At 35.0% G+C, this 12,722-nt stretch overlaps 1 protein-coding gene across 1 annotated transcript in view; it reads left to right on the top strand.

Moving 5' to 3' along the window:
- Nucleotides 1–12,722, top strand: part of KIF18A (kinesin family member 18A) — a 93,162-nt gene that overhangs the window by 1,209 nt on the left and 79,231 nt on the right. Inside the window, exons 2-3 of the mRNA XM_017848579.1 lie at nucleotides 9,428–9,798; nucleotides 12,394–12,551. Coding sequence (XP_017704068.1) covers nucleotides 9,474–9,798; nucleotides 12,394–12,551 — 483 coding nt within the window. The 5' untranslated portion in view covers nucleotides 9,428–9,473. The remainder of the gene's footprint in view (nucleotides 1–9,427; nucleotides 9,799–12,393; nucleotides 12,552–12,722) is intronic.

Genomic DNA, 12,722 nt, shown 5'->3' with positions numbered 1-12,722 from the left:
TTTTTTTTTTTTTTTTTTTTTAGGAGCTCATTAGTCTCTCAGTTACAGAGGAGCCAAGACTGACTACTGTTTATTATATGAGAAGACAGTATTTGACCAGAACGGACTGATTTTGTGGTATAATATATAGTTTAGATTATGGAATAATTAGGTAGAAATTTAGGCACTCTACAGATTTTAATTGTTAGTATCATTCCACCACATCTAACCTCCTGTTTCGTTTTTGGAAGGTTTTTATGAACTTTGGTGCTAGAGAATGTGATATCAAATGACTATATAGTGCTTCTTTTTAAGTTCGTATTATTTTGTAAGAACTATTTCAATAAAGATTATCTACAAAGCACAATCACAAAGAAAAAAATTTTTAAAGATTATCTGCCTTTAATGGTAGTAATTAATCTCCTCTTCTATTATTTATTCATTTATCTGAGACAAAGTCTCTCTGTGGCCCAGGCTGGAGTGCACTGGCGTGATCGCCGCTCACTGCAACCTCCACCTCCCGGGTTCAAGCAGTTCTCGTGCCTCAGCCTCCCGAGTAGCTGGGATTACACGTATTTGCCACCACACTCGGCTAATTTTTGTATCTTTGGTAGAGACGGGGATTCACTATGTTGGCCAGGCTGGTCTCGGACTCCTGACTTCAAGCCATCTGCCCGCCTCGGCCTCCCAAAGTGCAGGAATTACAGGTTTGAGGCAGGGCATCCAGCCTTTCCTCTTCTGTTGTTGAAAAGTATTTACAAATACATAATATTTTTATATTAAAAGTGCATCTTGTCCCATCATAGAAATACTCCAAATCAATTAAGGGACACAATAAAAATGAATTTTTTTTTTTTTTTTTTTTTTTTTGCTGACAACTGTGAAAACTAAGAGGAAAAAAAAAAATAGCTCAACTGTCAGTGCCGGCCTTCCCTCCAGTTGAACTTTTTATTCTTCTCTGATGGTTGTAAGTTAGTGGGAGTAGTGCTCCCAAGACTGATATTCCAAAGAGAGCTTTAAGATGGATGAAGACTGTAGATGATAATGTTGAGTATCGTTTTCAGTCCTATACAGTGTTTGTTGAATCTGAATCTAATTCAGGTTTGAGTTTGTATTTAATATATCGTAACTGTCACTCTACTTCTGTATCATTGTTTGGAAGCATTCTCTTCTGGTTCCAGTAGAACCTAGTTGTTAAGAACATGGACTTTGGATTTGTACCTGGTGAGGAGTTTGTGTTTTATTCTTATGGTGAGAAGTCATTGGAGACTTTAGAACAGGTGAATGCCGTATGATGCATCACATGATCTGAATGCTTTTGATGAAAGTATCAGTGAATACAATCAATGAATTAAATTTATTATAATACTTTCATAAAATTAGGGGTGAATCTTTGACCTAATTGACTTATATTTGACATTTGGTTCCCCACTTGTTATGTCATCTTGGAAAAGTTACTTATCCTGAGGCTAAGTCTTTGTTTTTGTAAAATGGAAGTGATACAACCTTATGTGATTATTACAAGGATTGAATGCAATGACAAATGTCAAGTGTTTACTATAATGCCTGACACCGAGTGTATGTACTCAAATTATAAGCATTGTTGTTCATTATTAATTATCACCATATCAACCTAATCTAAGCATTGTTATATAAAAGCATACTTATTGAGAATGGCCACTGTGTGATATCTGACAAGTACAGAGAAATCATAATCAGTTTTATTTTAACATTCAAGAGCTCCTGTGTCAGGCCCTGAGGTTTCTATCAAAAGTAAGCAAAGATAAGAGAGTAGTACCAGTAGCTGAGTTTTGGGGGAAATAGGGAGATTTTGGTCAAAGGGTACACTTTAAGTTATAAGATAAATAAGTTCATGGCATTTAATGTACAGCATGAATGGTGATAGATGTATTAATTTAATTGAGGTAATCATTACATAATGTATAAGCATATGAGATCATCACATTGTACTGTACATCTTGATTATATACAATCTTTGCCAATTAAATGTTTTAAAATTTCTAAAAAAATAAGCAATATATATTTTTAACTTCCATAAGAAAATTTCTGAGGGTTAATATTTACATGAGGGAGAGTAGTGATTAAGTACTTGGCCTTTAGATTCAGTCAGTCTGAGTTCAAATCCCATGTCATGTGCTTCCTCAGCTGTGTGACTTTAGCCAGTTAATTTCTCTGTACTACACTTTCTCCCTTAATAAAATAGGAATGACAGTACAGTGTTTATGTCATAGGGTTGTTATGAGGATTTAATAAGAGTATGTCAATTGTTTAGTACATTTCTATTTGTGGGATATGAGCTCCATAGAAAATATAACTTATTGTTACTAAATGAAATGTTGCGATTAAGGTAAATTTTAATAGTGGTTTTGTTGTTGTTGTTTGTTTTAAAATAAAAATACCTAGACCTTGTTTAAAATTTAAATAGTACAAAAGAGTATGAAATGGAAAATAAACCTATCTCTCACTCAGACCTTCCTATTTCCCCTCCACGGGGAAAGTGGTATTACCAATTTCTTGTGTACCCTTCTGGGAATGACCATGCATATACATATATATCTTTTAAAAATACAAATGGTAAGATGCTATAAGTCTATTAAATCTGTATTGGTTTATTCATTCAACAAGTATATATTGGGTCCTAAATATTTGACAAGCAGTGTCCTAGGTGCTAGTGTACAGATGAACTCTGTGCTCTCAAGTGCTTACATTCTAGAGGGAAAACAAGCAATAAACATGTAACCCGATAAAATATACTTTCCAATTACTGCTAAATTCGAGGAAGAAAAATAAACCTGGTAAGGGATTGGAGAGGCAAAGGCAGGGTGACACTATTTTGGATAGATTCTTTAGGGAAAGCCTCTGTAAAGTGGCATTTGAACAGAGACCTGAAAAATGAAGTGAGGGATTACAATTTGCAAATATCTGGAGGTAATGCCTGCCAGTAAGCAAAAATGCAAAAGCCAGGAGGCCAAAACAAGACTGAAGTGTTTTAGGAATGCTAAGAAAGTCATTGCAGCTGAAGCAGAATAATGAAGTGGAGAGACAACAGTAGAAGTCATTGTCAGAGAGGTAGACAGGGCCATATGTGGAATTTATAGGCCATGGTAAGGAATTTGTATTTTATTCTTATTGTGAGAAGTCATTGGATAGTTTAGAGCAGGTAAATGACATGCAATACATATCATGATCTGAAAGCTTTTGAAGAAAGTATCAGTGCATACAATCAATGAATTAAATAAAATTTATTATTGTACTTGCATATAATTAGGGGTAAATCTTTAATCTGAGATGAGCACCAGCTACATTTAAGTTAAAAATTGACCTGTTCAACTTGGCTTATTACCATGCAAGTATTCAGAATAAATAGATTTTAATACCTCATTAAACATTACAGAGGCATGAGCTGTTCTACATAAATGAATCTTCCAGAAAATTGAATATTAGCTTTGCTAAGTAATAAAGTATTTTAACCACACTCAATGATGAAAATAAAACATGATCTTCCCATTTCTTTTATTTTATAAACAAGAAATTGGGAACATTGTTTCTTTCTTATTTTTTTCTTTTTGATGCCTCAGGATTCTCATTGTGATTGCCTGTTGTTGTCAACTACTGTACTCTAATATGTTGTTTCTCTTGGAGATATACGTTTTCTGTTTCCCTCTACTCTAAATGAGTAAATTGCTTTTTGGGGTCTCTGAGCACTTTTTATAGTTTATTAATTCATTCATTGGTATATTTGAAAATTTACTATATATTAGACTCTCTACGAGAGAATAGGGGTATAAATTAAAAGTCTATTAACTGTCATGTCTTATCATTCTCTTGTACCCTTTTCTAATCATGGCTAATAATCATAAAATTTTGGAGCTAGAAAAAGACCTTCCATATCATATAATCTAACCCTTTTGTTTTATACATTAGCGAGTGAAGCCTCTTCCTTAGCCCCTTCATTCTTCTTTTTTGATACGCTACTCTCTCTAGACTAGACAAATATTCTTCTTCAGGTTTAGTGTCTATTATATAAAATGTTTGGTACCAGAAGATTTTTTGAATTTTGGAATTTTCTCTTTTTTTATATTTTTGCATTGTGCTTACTAGTTGAGGATCTCTAATCTGAAAATCCAAAATACTCTAGTGAGCATTTCCTTTGAGTGTCATGTTGGTGCTCACAAAGTTTTAGATTTTGGATTTTCAGATTTATAATGCTCAATCTGATTATAATGAACAATGATGTTGGAAGTATTTGTCTTTCATGTTTTAGTTCCACCAATGAAATCCTACCAGTTTGCTCTTTTGATTCTGTTCAACAAATACCACTTAGGAGTAGATGTGGCAAAATTGATCAGAGGCTATAATACTATCTTCTGAACAGCTGTCTGAAAAGAATTTGTGAATACACATATTCTTGCGCAGATAACAATATTTAGGCTTTTCTTTTGCTGCTTCATATTAAACATGGTTAAATAATTTACTCTCTGTGTACCTTATTCAGAATCAACTAAATGCTCATTTCTTTTAGCCATCCTAGAAAACAAAGAAGGCACCACGTAATAATATAGGAACGATCTCATTAATTCCTGTAGATATAAGTATATTTGAACATAGATTAATTTTACACTTGATGATTCTGTTGACCTTAGGCATTTTAGTAAGAAAATTCTATCCACTTACTTGTTTTAAAAGGTTAATTGTTTTTAAAAATTAACATCAATGTCTTTGTTAAAATATGCAACTAGTTGTGAAACAAACTTATATTTGACATTGTACTTAAACTCTGTTGACTAAAAGAGTCAAACTCTGTAAAATATTTGAAGAGATTTATTCTGAGCCAAATATGAGTGACCATGGCCCATGACACAGCCCACAGGAGGTCCTAAGAGCATGTGTGCAAGGTGGTCAGGGTATAGCATGGTTTTATATATTTTAGAGACACATGAGATGTCAGTCAAATACATTTAAGAAATACATTGGTTTGGGTCAGAAAGGTGGGACAACTCAAAGCGGGGGCTTCCAGGCTACAGGTAAATTTAAACATTTTCTGGTTGACAATTGGTTGAGTTTGTCTAAAGACCTGGGATTGATAGAAAGGAATATTCAGGTTAAAGATAATTGTGGAGACCAAGTTTTATTTTGCAGAGGAAGCTCTCAGCAAACTTCAGAGAGAGAGCAGGTTGTAAAATGTTTCTCCTCAGAGCTAAAAGGGTGCCTGGCTTTTAGTTGATTATCTACTGGATCTGCAAAGAAAAGAGGAAAACAAAGAAGGAAGGGGATTCTCTATGGAATGTGGATTTTTCCCACAAGAGACTGTGAGGGCAATTTCAAGGCATGGCAAGTAAATACATTTTGGGGGTTAAATATTTTTTCCTTGTCTCAAAATGTTATGCCAGAGTCAGATTGAAAAGCAAGTGACAATATACGGGGTCAAATAAAATGCATCTGATGAAAATCCATTATTTATAGGGCGTGACTCCCCAGACCCCTTAGGTAGGAGTTTGGGCAAAATAAAAAATCATAGCTTAGTCCTCACTCCTTTAGGTAATTGTCCAATATTTCTCCCTGGAATGTTACTTAAATAATTCCCTCATTATAGTCTTATGACGCACTGTTAACCTTTTCCCTATAATAGCACTTGTCACAGTTATACCTTTACATGTTTGTGTCAGTATTTATTTTATTAATATCTGTTTCCCTCACTACACTGTAAATAATAATAGCAAACACTTGTAGTTCATACTCTGTACAAAGTATTGTTCTAAGTGTGTAATCTTTACAACTTTATAGGGTAGGTACTGTTGTTAGTCTTACTTTACAGATGGGGAAGCTGAGCCACAAGGAGGTTAAGTAACTTATCCACTATCACAGTCAGTACATCATAGAGCTGGGATTTTAACCTAGGCTGCCTGTCTCCAACATGTAATAGTTGTCATGAATTAATTAACTAATTAATTAGGGAGGGACATCCTCCAGCCTTGAGATGCTAAGGTTTATTTTGAAATAATCACTTAATATTTTATGTTTACTTTGTTAACACTTTTATTTATGTATATTTAATCTATCATTTAAAAATAGTATATCTGTTAAAGTTAAAATATTGTTGAATATTTCTAAAAGCTTTTAGAAACGTGTGTAGGTGATAGTTTCTGGTATCACAGGAATATGGGACACTGCTGGCCTTTAGTAGACAGGGGAGAGAAATGCTAAACATCCTCTAATATAGCAGTTCTAAATACCCTATAACAGGCAGTTCTAAACAAGGAAGAATTGGCCTACCCAAAGTGCTAGTCATAAGCCCATTGAGAAAAACTCAAAGATGAACCCAGTCTCTTTGGCAAGAAGCAGCAGGAGCGGGGCAGATAGGAGGAGAATTGATATTTACCGAATACCTTAATACTTATCGCTTTTAGCCTTTGCAACAAACATTGAAGTATTATCATCTCTTTTATACAAATAGAAACCTGAGACTTATGGGGTTAAGTAATTTGTCCAAGGTCATAAAAGTGAGGTGTAGGTGCTTTGTGAGACTTGGCTAAATGAAAGCTCAGGGATGAAGAACAAGTAGTAATTCACCTGGGACCTGACAGTTAGAATCCAAATGACCATCCCTTCCTTTTCAGTATTCTATTTTTGGCTAAAGACAGAGTCCGAAAAAGGCAAAGATAAGTCTAGCATCTGCTGCTTTTAGATTCCTTTGAATTCTGTCCTTATTTGAATTCTGTCCAAAAGTATATGGTTAAGTGGTTTTGTGACATATTTCAGCTTTAATATTGCTATTTCTCCCATTTAAAAAAATACAAACAAAACATCTTTTGACACACACACCCCCTTCACTCACACCATTTTTCTCCTCCCTTTGGAACAGTCCTTTCCATATCCTTTGTCTCTGAATCTTCTCCTTTCAGGTTTTTTCCCCACCACTGCCCCAAAATTGCTTTTCTCAATGGCCTTTGTGTTACTAAATCCTATGGTTTATTCTCAGTAAGTACTTGACCTATTAGCAGTATTTAACACAATAGAGCGCTGTTTTCCTCCTTGATTTAGGATTTCCCAAAAGTTTTTAAAGCTTAATACTGCATTAAGACTGAGGACAGCCTTTATTTTCTTATTTTCTTAACTTCCACCTGCCCTGACATTTCCACCTGGATGTCTGTCAAAACTCTGAGGCTTAAGCTATCCAAACCTGAACTCCTGATCTGACCCTGCCTCCCACCACCCCCTGCCCTGCCAAAAAAAGCCCTGCTTCTTATTTCCATCTCAGTTGGTGACTACTTTATCCTTCTAATACTCAGGCCAAAAACCTTAGAGTTATTCTTCAATCCTGTCTTTCTCTTTCACTCTACATCTACCTATCAGTAAATTCTGTCACCTTTACCCTCAGAATACTCCCACAATCTGACCACTTACCACCTCTGCTGCCACTACCCTGTTCTGAGCTGACAGAGTTGTTTCTTGTCTACATTACTTCAATAGGCTAGTCTATTATATTATCTACATAGCAGTGAGAGTGATAGATTATGCCACTCCTGTGCTCAAAACGACTTCCAGTGGTTCTTTGTCTTACCCAGAGTACAAGCCAAAGTTCTGTTAATGGCCTCCATTTCTCATCTCATGTCTTACTACACTCGCCTTTGCTCACTCCATTCTTGCCAACATATAAAGTAGCACCCTGGGTCTTTCTCTCTATGGGGAAACGCTTCCTACAATATCTGTATGACTAACTCCCTCACCTCCTTCAAGTCCTTACTCAAATGTTGTTTTGGGTGAATTTATTATTTTTGTCTCTTTTGTTTTAATTTATAAATGACCAAAATGTGTAAGTTTATAGGATGCAATGTAATGTTTTGATACATGTGTACATATTGGAATGAGCATATCAGGCTAATTAATATATCCATCACCTCACATACCATTTTTTTGTTGTGAGAACATTTAAAATGTACTCTTAGCAATTAACCATGGTCACCTTACTGTGCAATAGATCACCAAAACTATTCCTCTTGTATAACTGAAACTTTGTACCCTTTGACCAACATTTCCCCTTTTAACACCCACCCCACCCTCCTCAGCTGCTGATAACCATTACTCTACTTCTCTGAGTTCGTATTTTTAGATTCTGCATATAAATGAGATCATGTGACATTTGTCTTTTTGTGCCTGGCTTATTTTACTTAGCATAATGCCCTCTAGATTCATTCATGTTGTCACAAATGACAGAATTTTATTCTTTTTTAAGGCTGAATAGTATTCCATTGAGTGCATACACCACATTTTTTCAATCTATTCATCTGTCAATAGGCACTTAGATTGTTTATATATCTTAGTTATTGTGAATAATGTTGTAGTGAACATGGCAGGGCAAATATCTCTTTAACATACTGATGTTAATGCTTTTGGATATATACTCAGAAGTGGGATTGCAGGATCATCCTAAGTCTCTCACCTCCTTTTGGTCCTTAAACAGATCTTGTTGTTTTGGGGTGTTTTGTTTTGTTTTGGGTTTTTTTTGTGTGTGTGGTTTTTTTTTTTTGTTTGGTTTTTTGTTTGGTTTTTTTTTTTTTGTTTTTTGTTTTTTTTTTGGTTTTTGGGTCTTCAGATTCTAGATTATTTTCTGGGTAGTTGAGACTTCCAAATTATTGATCTTTGTTACTTTACTTTTCCTCTTTGCATGTGAAGCAGTCATAAAATCAGACCGTAATTTTTAAACCTGCTGTCATTGATTCCTTAAGCTTGCACACAGTTAGAAAGCGGAGACTAGGATCTATATTCAGAGACTAGGTCTCTGAATACACCAAGGAGTCTATGCCATCTTTTTCACCTTCAGACTTGAGCTAGCTAGTTGAATGCATCCTTGGAACTATTATTAACCCTATGGGCCTCTGAGATACAGGTAGAGACCAGCCTGGATGTATCACTTTCCACTGCCAAGGGGCTTGCAGCCAAGATCACTTTTACTAAAAATAGTTCACAAACTAAGGCTCTCCGATCATACCTTGATATGGTTCTGAGAGATCCCTTTCTATTCATTCCCATGACCTAAGCTAAAATAGTGCTGGAGGGCTTGTGAAAATCAAATCTGTGTTTTAGGATAGCATATCTGTGATTATATATGGGTCAGCTATAGTATTTGAGTTTAAGCCAAATATCTTCCTTTCAGGTAAAGAGATTTTTATCACAGTTTTGTATATGTGTGTGCCATTTAATTGTTTGTTTTAGGGTAGTCAAGTGCATATGTGTGTATGTGTGCATATATGTGTGTGTGTTTATGTGTATATATGTGTGTGTGTGTATATATATATATTTTCCCCCAGTGTTTACCAAGTGACTGAAAAAGAATTATTAACATCTTTTTTGAATTAATATTACATGCCAGTTGCTTTGCATGAAAGTAAAACTGATATTAAAACTTTATTTTCTTTTTTAATTTCAGAGAAGTATTCAAGCATTTATACAGATAGGAATCAAGATAATCAACAATGTCTGTCACTGAGGAAGACCTGTGCCACCATATGAAAGTAGTAGTTCGTGTACGTCCAGAAAACACTAAAGAAAAGGCAGCTGGATTTCATAAAGTGGTTCATGTTGTGGATGAACATATCCTAGTTTTTGATCCCAAACAAGAAGAAGTCAGTTTTTTCCATGGAAAGAAAACTACAAATCAAAATGTTATAAAGAGACAAAATAAAGATCTTAAATTTGTATTTGATGCTGTTTTTGATGAAACGTCAACTCAGTCAGAAGTTTTTGAACACACTACTAAGCCAATTCTTCGTAGTTTTTTGAATGGATATAATTGCACAGGTATTTGTTCCAATTTGGGATTTAATTTCTCTATCCGATTTCACTTGTACATTAGGAGAGACATCTACTTGAACCTTCTAAATGTAATTAAATTTAAGGTGCTTGTATACAAAACATTCTTAAGAAATTCAATACACTTGAACTGTAAATATACTTTCTTTGAAATTTTAGTAATCATATATAACTTATATATCATTTGTGAACCTTTCTCTTCCAGGGCCTTACTGTGACCACTATAGACATCTGTCCTTTCCGTTGCCCATGTTATTAAACCACATGCTTATTGCAATTAACATCAGTTTTGTCATAATTTGTATTTATAACTTTTCCTACAGCTTACCTGTGTTATTATCTATTCCCGGAGAGTAGTCAGACATTTCTGAACATTTGACAGTTTCTTTGCAGCAGTTTTTCTTCATGGCTCACTGAAATAAAAATGTTTAAGTTGGTAAAGGATAGGAAGAGACTAAAGATCAAAAAACTACGTATGGAGTACTACACTCCTTACCTGAGTGATGAAAAAATCTGTACACTAAACCCTGCAGCATGCAATTTACCCATGTAACAAACTTGCGTTGTACCCCCGAACCTAAAATAAAAATTGGAAAGGAGGTAAAAGTGTTAAGATCCCATGTTAATTATCTCATACCCTTTAGCCCATCGTTAGCGCAAGAAGCATCTTTAGTGCTTTTTTCCACCTTTCAAGAAAGCCACATTGATTTCCTTAAAAAAAAAAGAGAGAGAGATACCCAAGATGCAAAATGGCCAGTTATTCAATGCTTACTAGGCACTAAACTCCATTATTAATATCTGATTTTTGTAATTATTAGTATTTATGACATTTTCCCCAAGACAGCTCACAACTATAACATGTTTCACTGTCTTTTCCTGATTCATTTCAGTTTTATCATGGAAGACATACCCTCTTGGTCAAGTAAGGATGGAATGTGGTTTATTGATTGGTACTGCTGTGATTCCCATTTTTAAGAAGATATTCTTTTCTTCATTCATGAAACTTCATATGTCTCTAGAGATTTTGGAAATTTCGTAACTCTTAAGAAAAAAAGTAGACTCTCTATCAAAGTACTATTGAATTTTTGGTTTCTTTTTGGCTTTCTTTATATTCTTACCCTGCCTTTAAGACAGCTTAAGAATATGCTGTCTTAAATCTTCCTTATATACTAACTTACATAAAATAGAACAAAGTAAAACATACACCATGTTAATTCTTACTGAAAAGTATTTTTGTGGTTTGTTAACATTTGGTTTAGCAGACAGATTGAATTTATAAAAATATTTTCAACCAGTAATGATATGAGAAGTTATTGCCTTAACTGATTATTGTATTGGGTGTTTACCATATGTAATTCACAGAGTGGATTTTTCTCTTTTCTTTTTGATGGAGTCTTGCTCTGTTGCCCAGGCTGGAGTGCGCTGGTGCAATCACAGCTCACTGCAGCCTCAACCTGCTGGGCTTAAGCAATCCTCCCATCTCAGCCTCCTGAATAACTGGACTACAGGAATGAGCCACTGCCCTCAGCTAATTTTTTGAAAATTTTTGTGGATACAAGGTCTCACTGTGTTGCCCAGGCTGGTCTCAAACTCCTGGGCTCAAGCAATCCTTTGGACCTTAGCTGTCCAAAGTACTGAGCTTGTAGGGATGAGCCACCAAGCCTGACCCACAGAGTGGATTTTTATACATTTGGAGAAACACATGACTTTCTTGTACTGAATAGAATCTTGGAAACAAAGTAATTCACCTAAAACATAAAAAGGAATCTTATAAGTGGCATCTATCTGGTATTTATTCGAGTATCTGCTTTGCGGCAAGCTATTTGTTAGGTGCCAAGGATACATGGCCTCTGCCTTGGTGGAGCACTTAATTGGAAATACAGTGTGATACGTGCCAGAAGAGAGGGGTGTGGATATGCAGCATATACTGAGGACTGAAGTGAAAGAGTGGATGTGTCTGCCTAGAACAATGAGGGAAAGCAGAGAAAAATGATATTTGTGCTGAGCATTTAGAAGCAGGTGGAAGTTTTCCAGCTGGATCAAGTAGAGGGACTCCTCAGAACAAAAACAGCAGAGTAGAAAGGAGCAGCAAATGTTGAGAATATTGAATAATTAAGTATCCCTAGATCACAGCAAGGAAGCAGTAGACTGGCAAAATAAGCAGGCACCCTCTGAGTGCTTTATAATATTCCAAAGTGAGGAATTTGAACTTACATAAACCTGGAACAATTAAGGTTTATTGTATTCCACTTTCTTTTTCATAAAGATGACTACAACTTGCAAAGGATAAAGAAGATGGAAGATGAAGACTAATCTGTAGGGAGATTTTAAGATTGCTTTGAAAGAGTAGTTGTTGGAATGGGGGGCCGGGGGTAGTGATACCATTTATCAGAATAAAGAATATAGGAGTAAGAGTAGATTTCTGGTAAGATTCACAGGTTTTGAGGATAAGACTATAATTTTGGATTTGTAGGGTTTAAAGATACTGTTCAGGATATCCAGATGGAACTATCCACTAGATAGTAGATATAATGGTGTTATATGTCATAACAAAGAGTTTTGATTCCTTTCTTAAAAACTCAGTACTTGCCTATGGTGCCACTGGCGCTGGGAAGACTCACACTATGCTAGGATCAGCTGATGAACCTGGAGTGATGTATCTAACAATGTTACACCTTTACAAATGCATGGATGAGATTAAAGAAGAGAAAACATGTAGTACTGCAGTTTCATATCTGGAGGTAAGTTGGCAATTTAGATTAATCAATAGTTTTGAGAAGTCATTGACATGATTCATTCAAATTATTTTATTACATAAGAGTTTTCCGGTGAATATATAAAATCATTAAAATTCTTTGTCTTGAATATTTGTTATGCACCTTTTCTTGTTTTTTTTTTTTTTTTTTTTTTTT

This window comes from Rhinopithecus bieti, unplaced genomic scaffold (genome assembly GCF_001698545.2).
Source record: "Rhinopithecus bieti isolate Rb0 unplaced genomic scaffold, ASM169854v2 scaffold_31534, whole genome shotgun sequence".
Taxonomy (NCBI): domain Eukaryota; kingdom Metazoa; phylum Chordata; class Mammalia; order Primates; family Cercopithecidae; genus Rhinopithecus; species Rhinopithecus bieti.
This window is presented reverse-complemented; position numbering and strand designations above follow the sequence as displayed.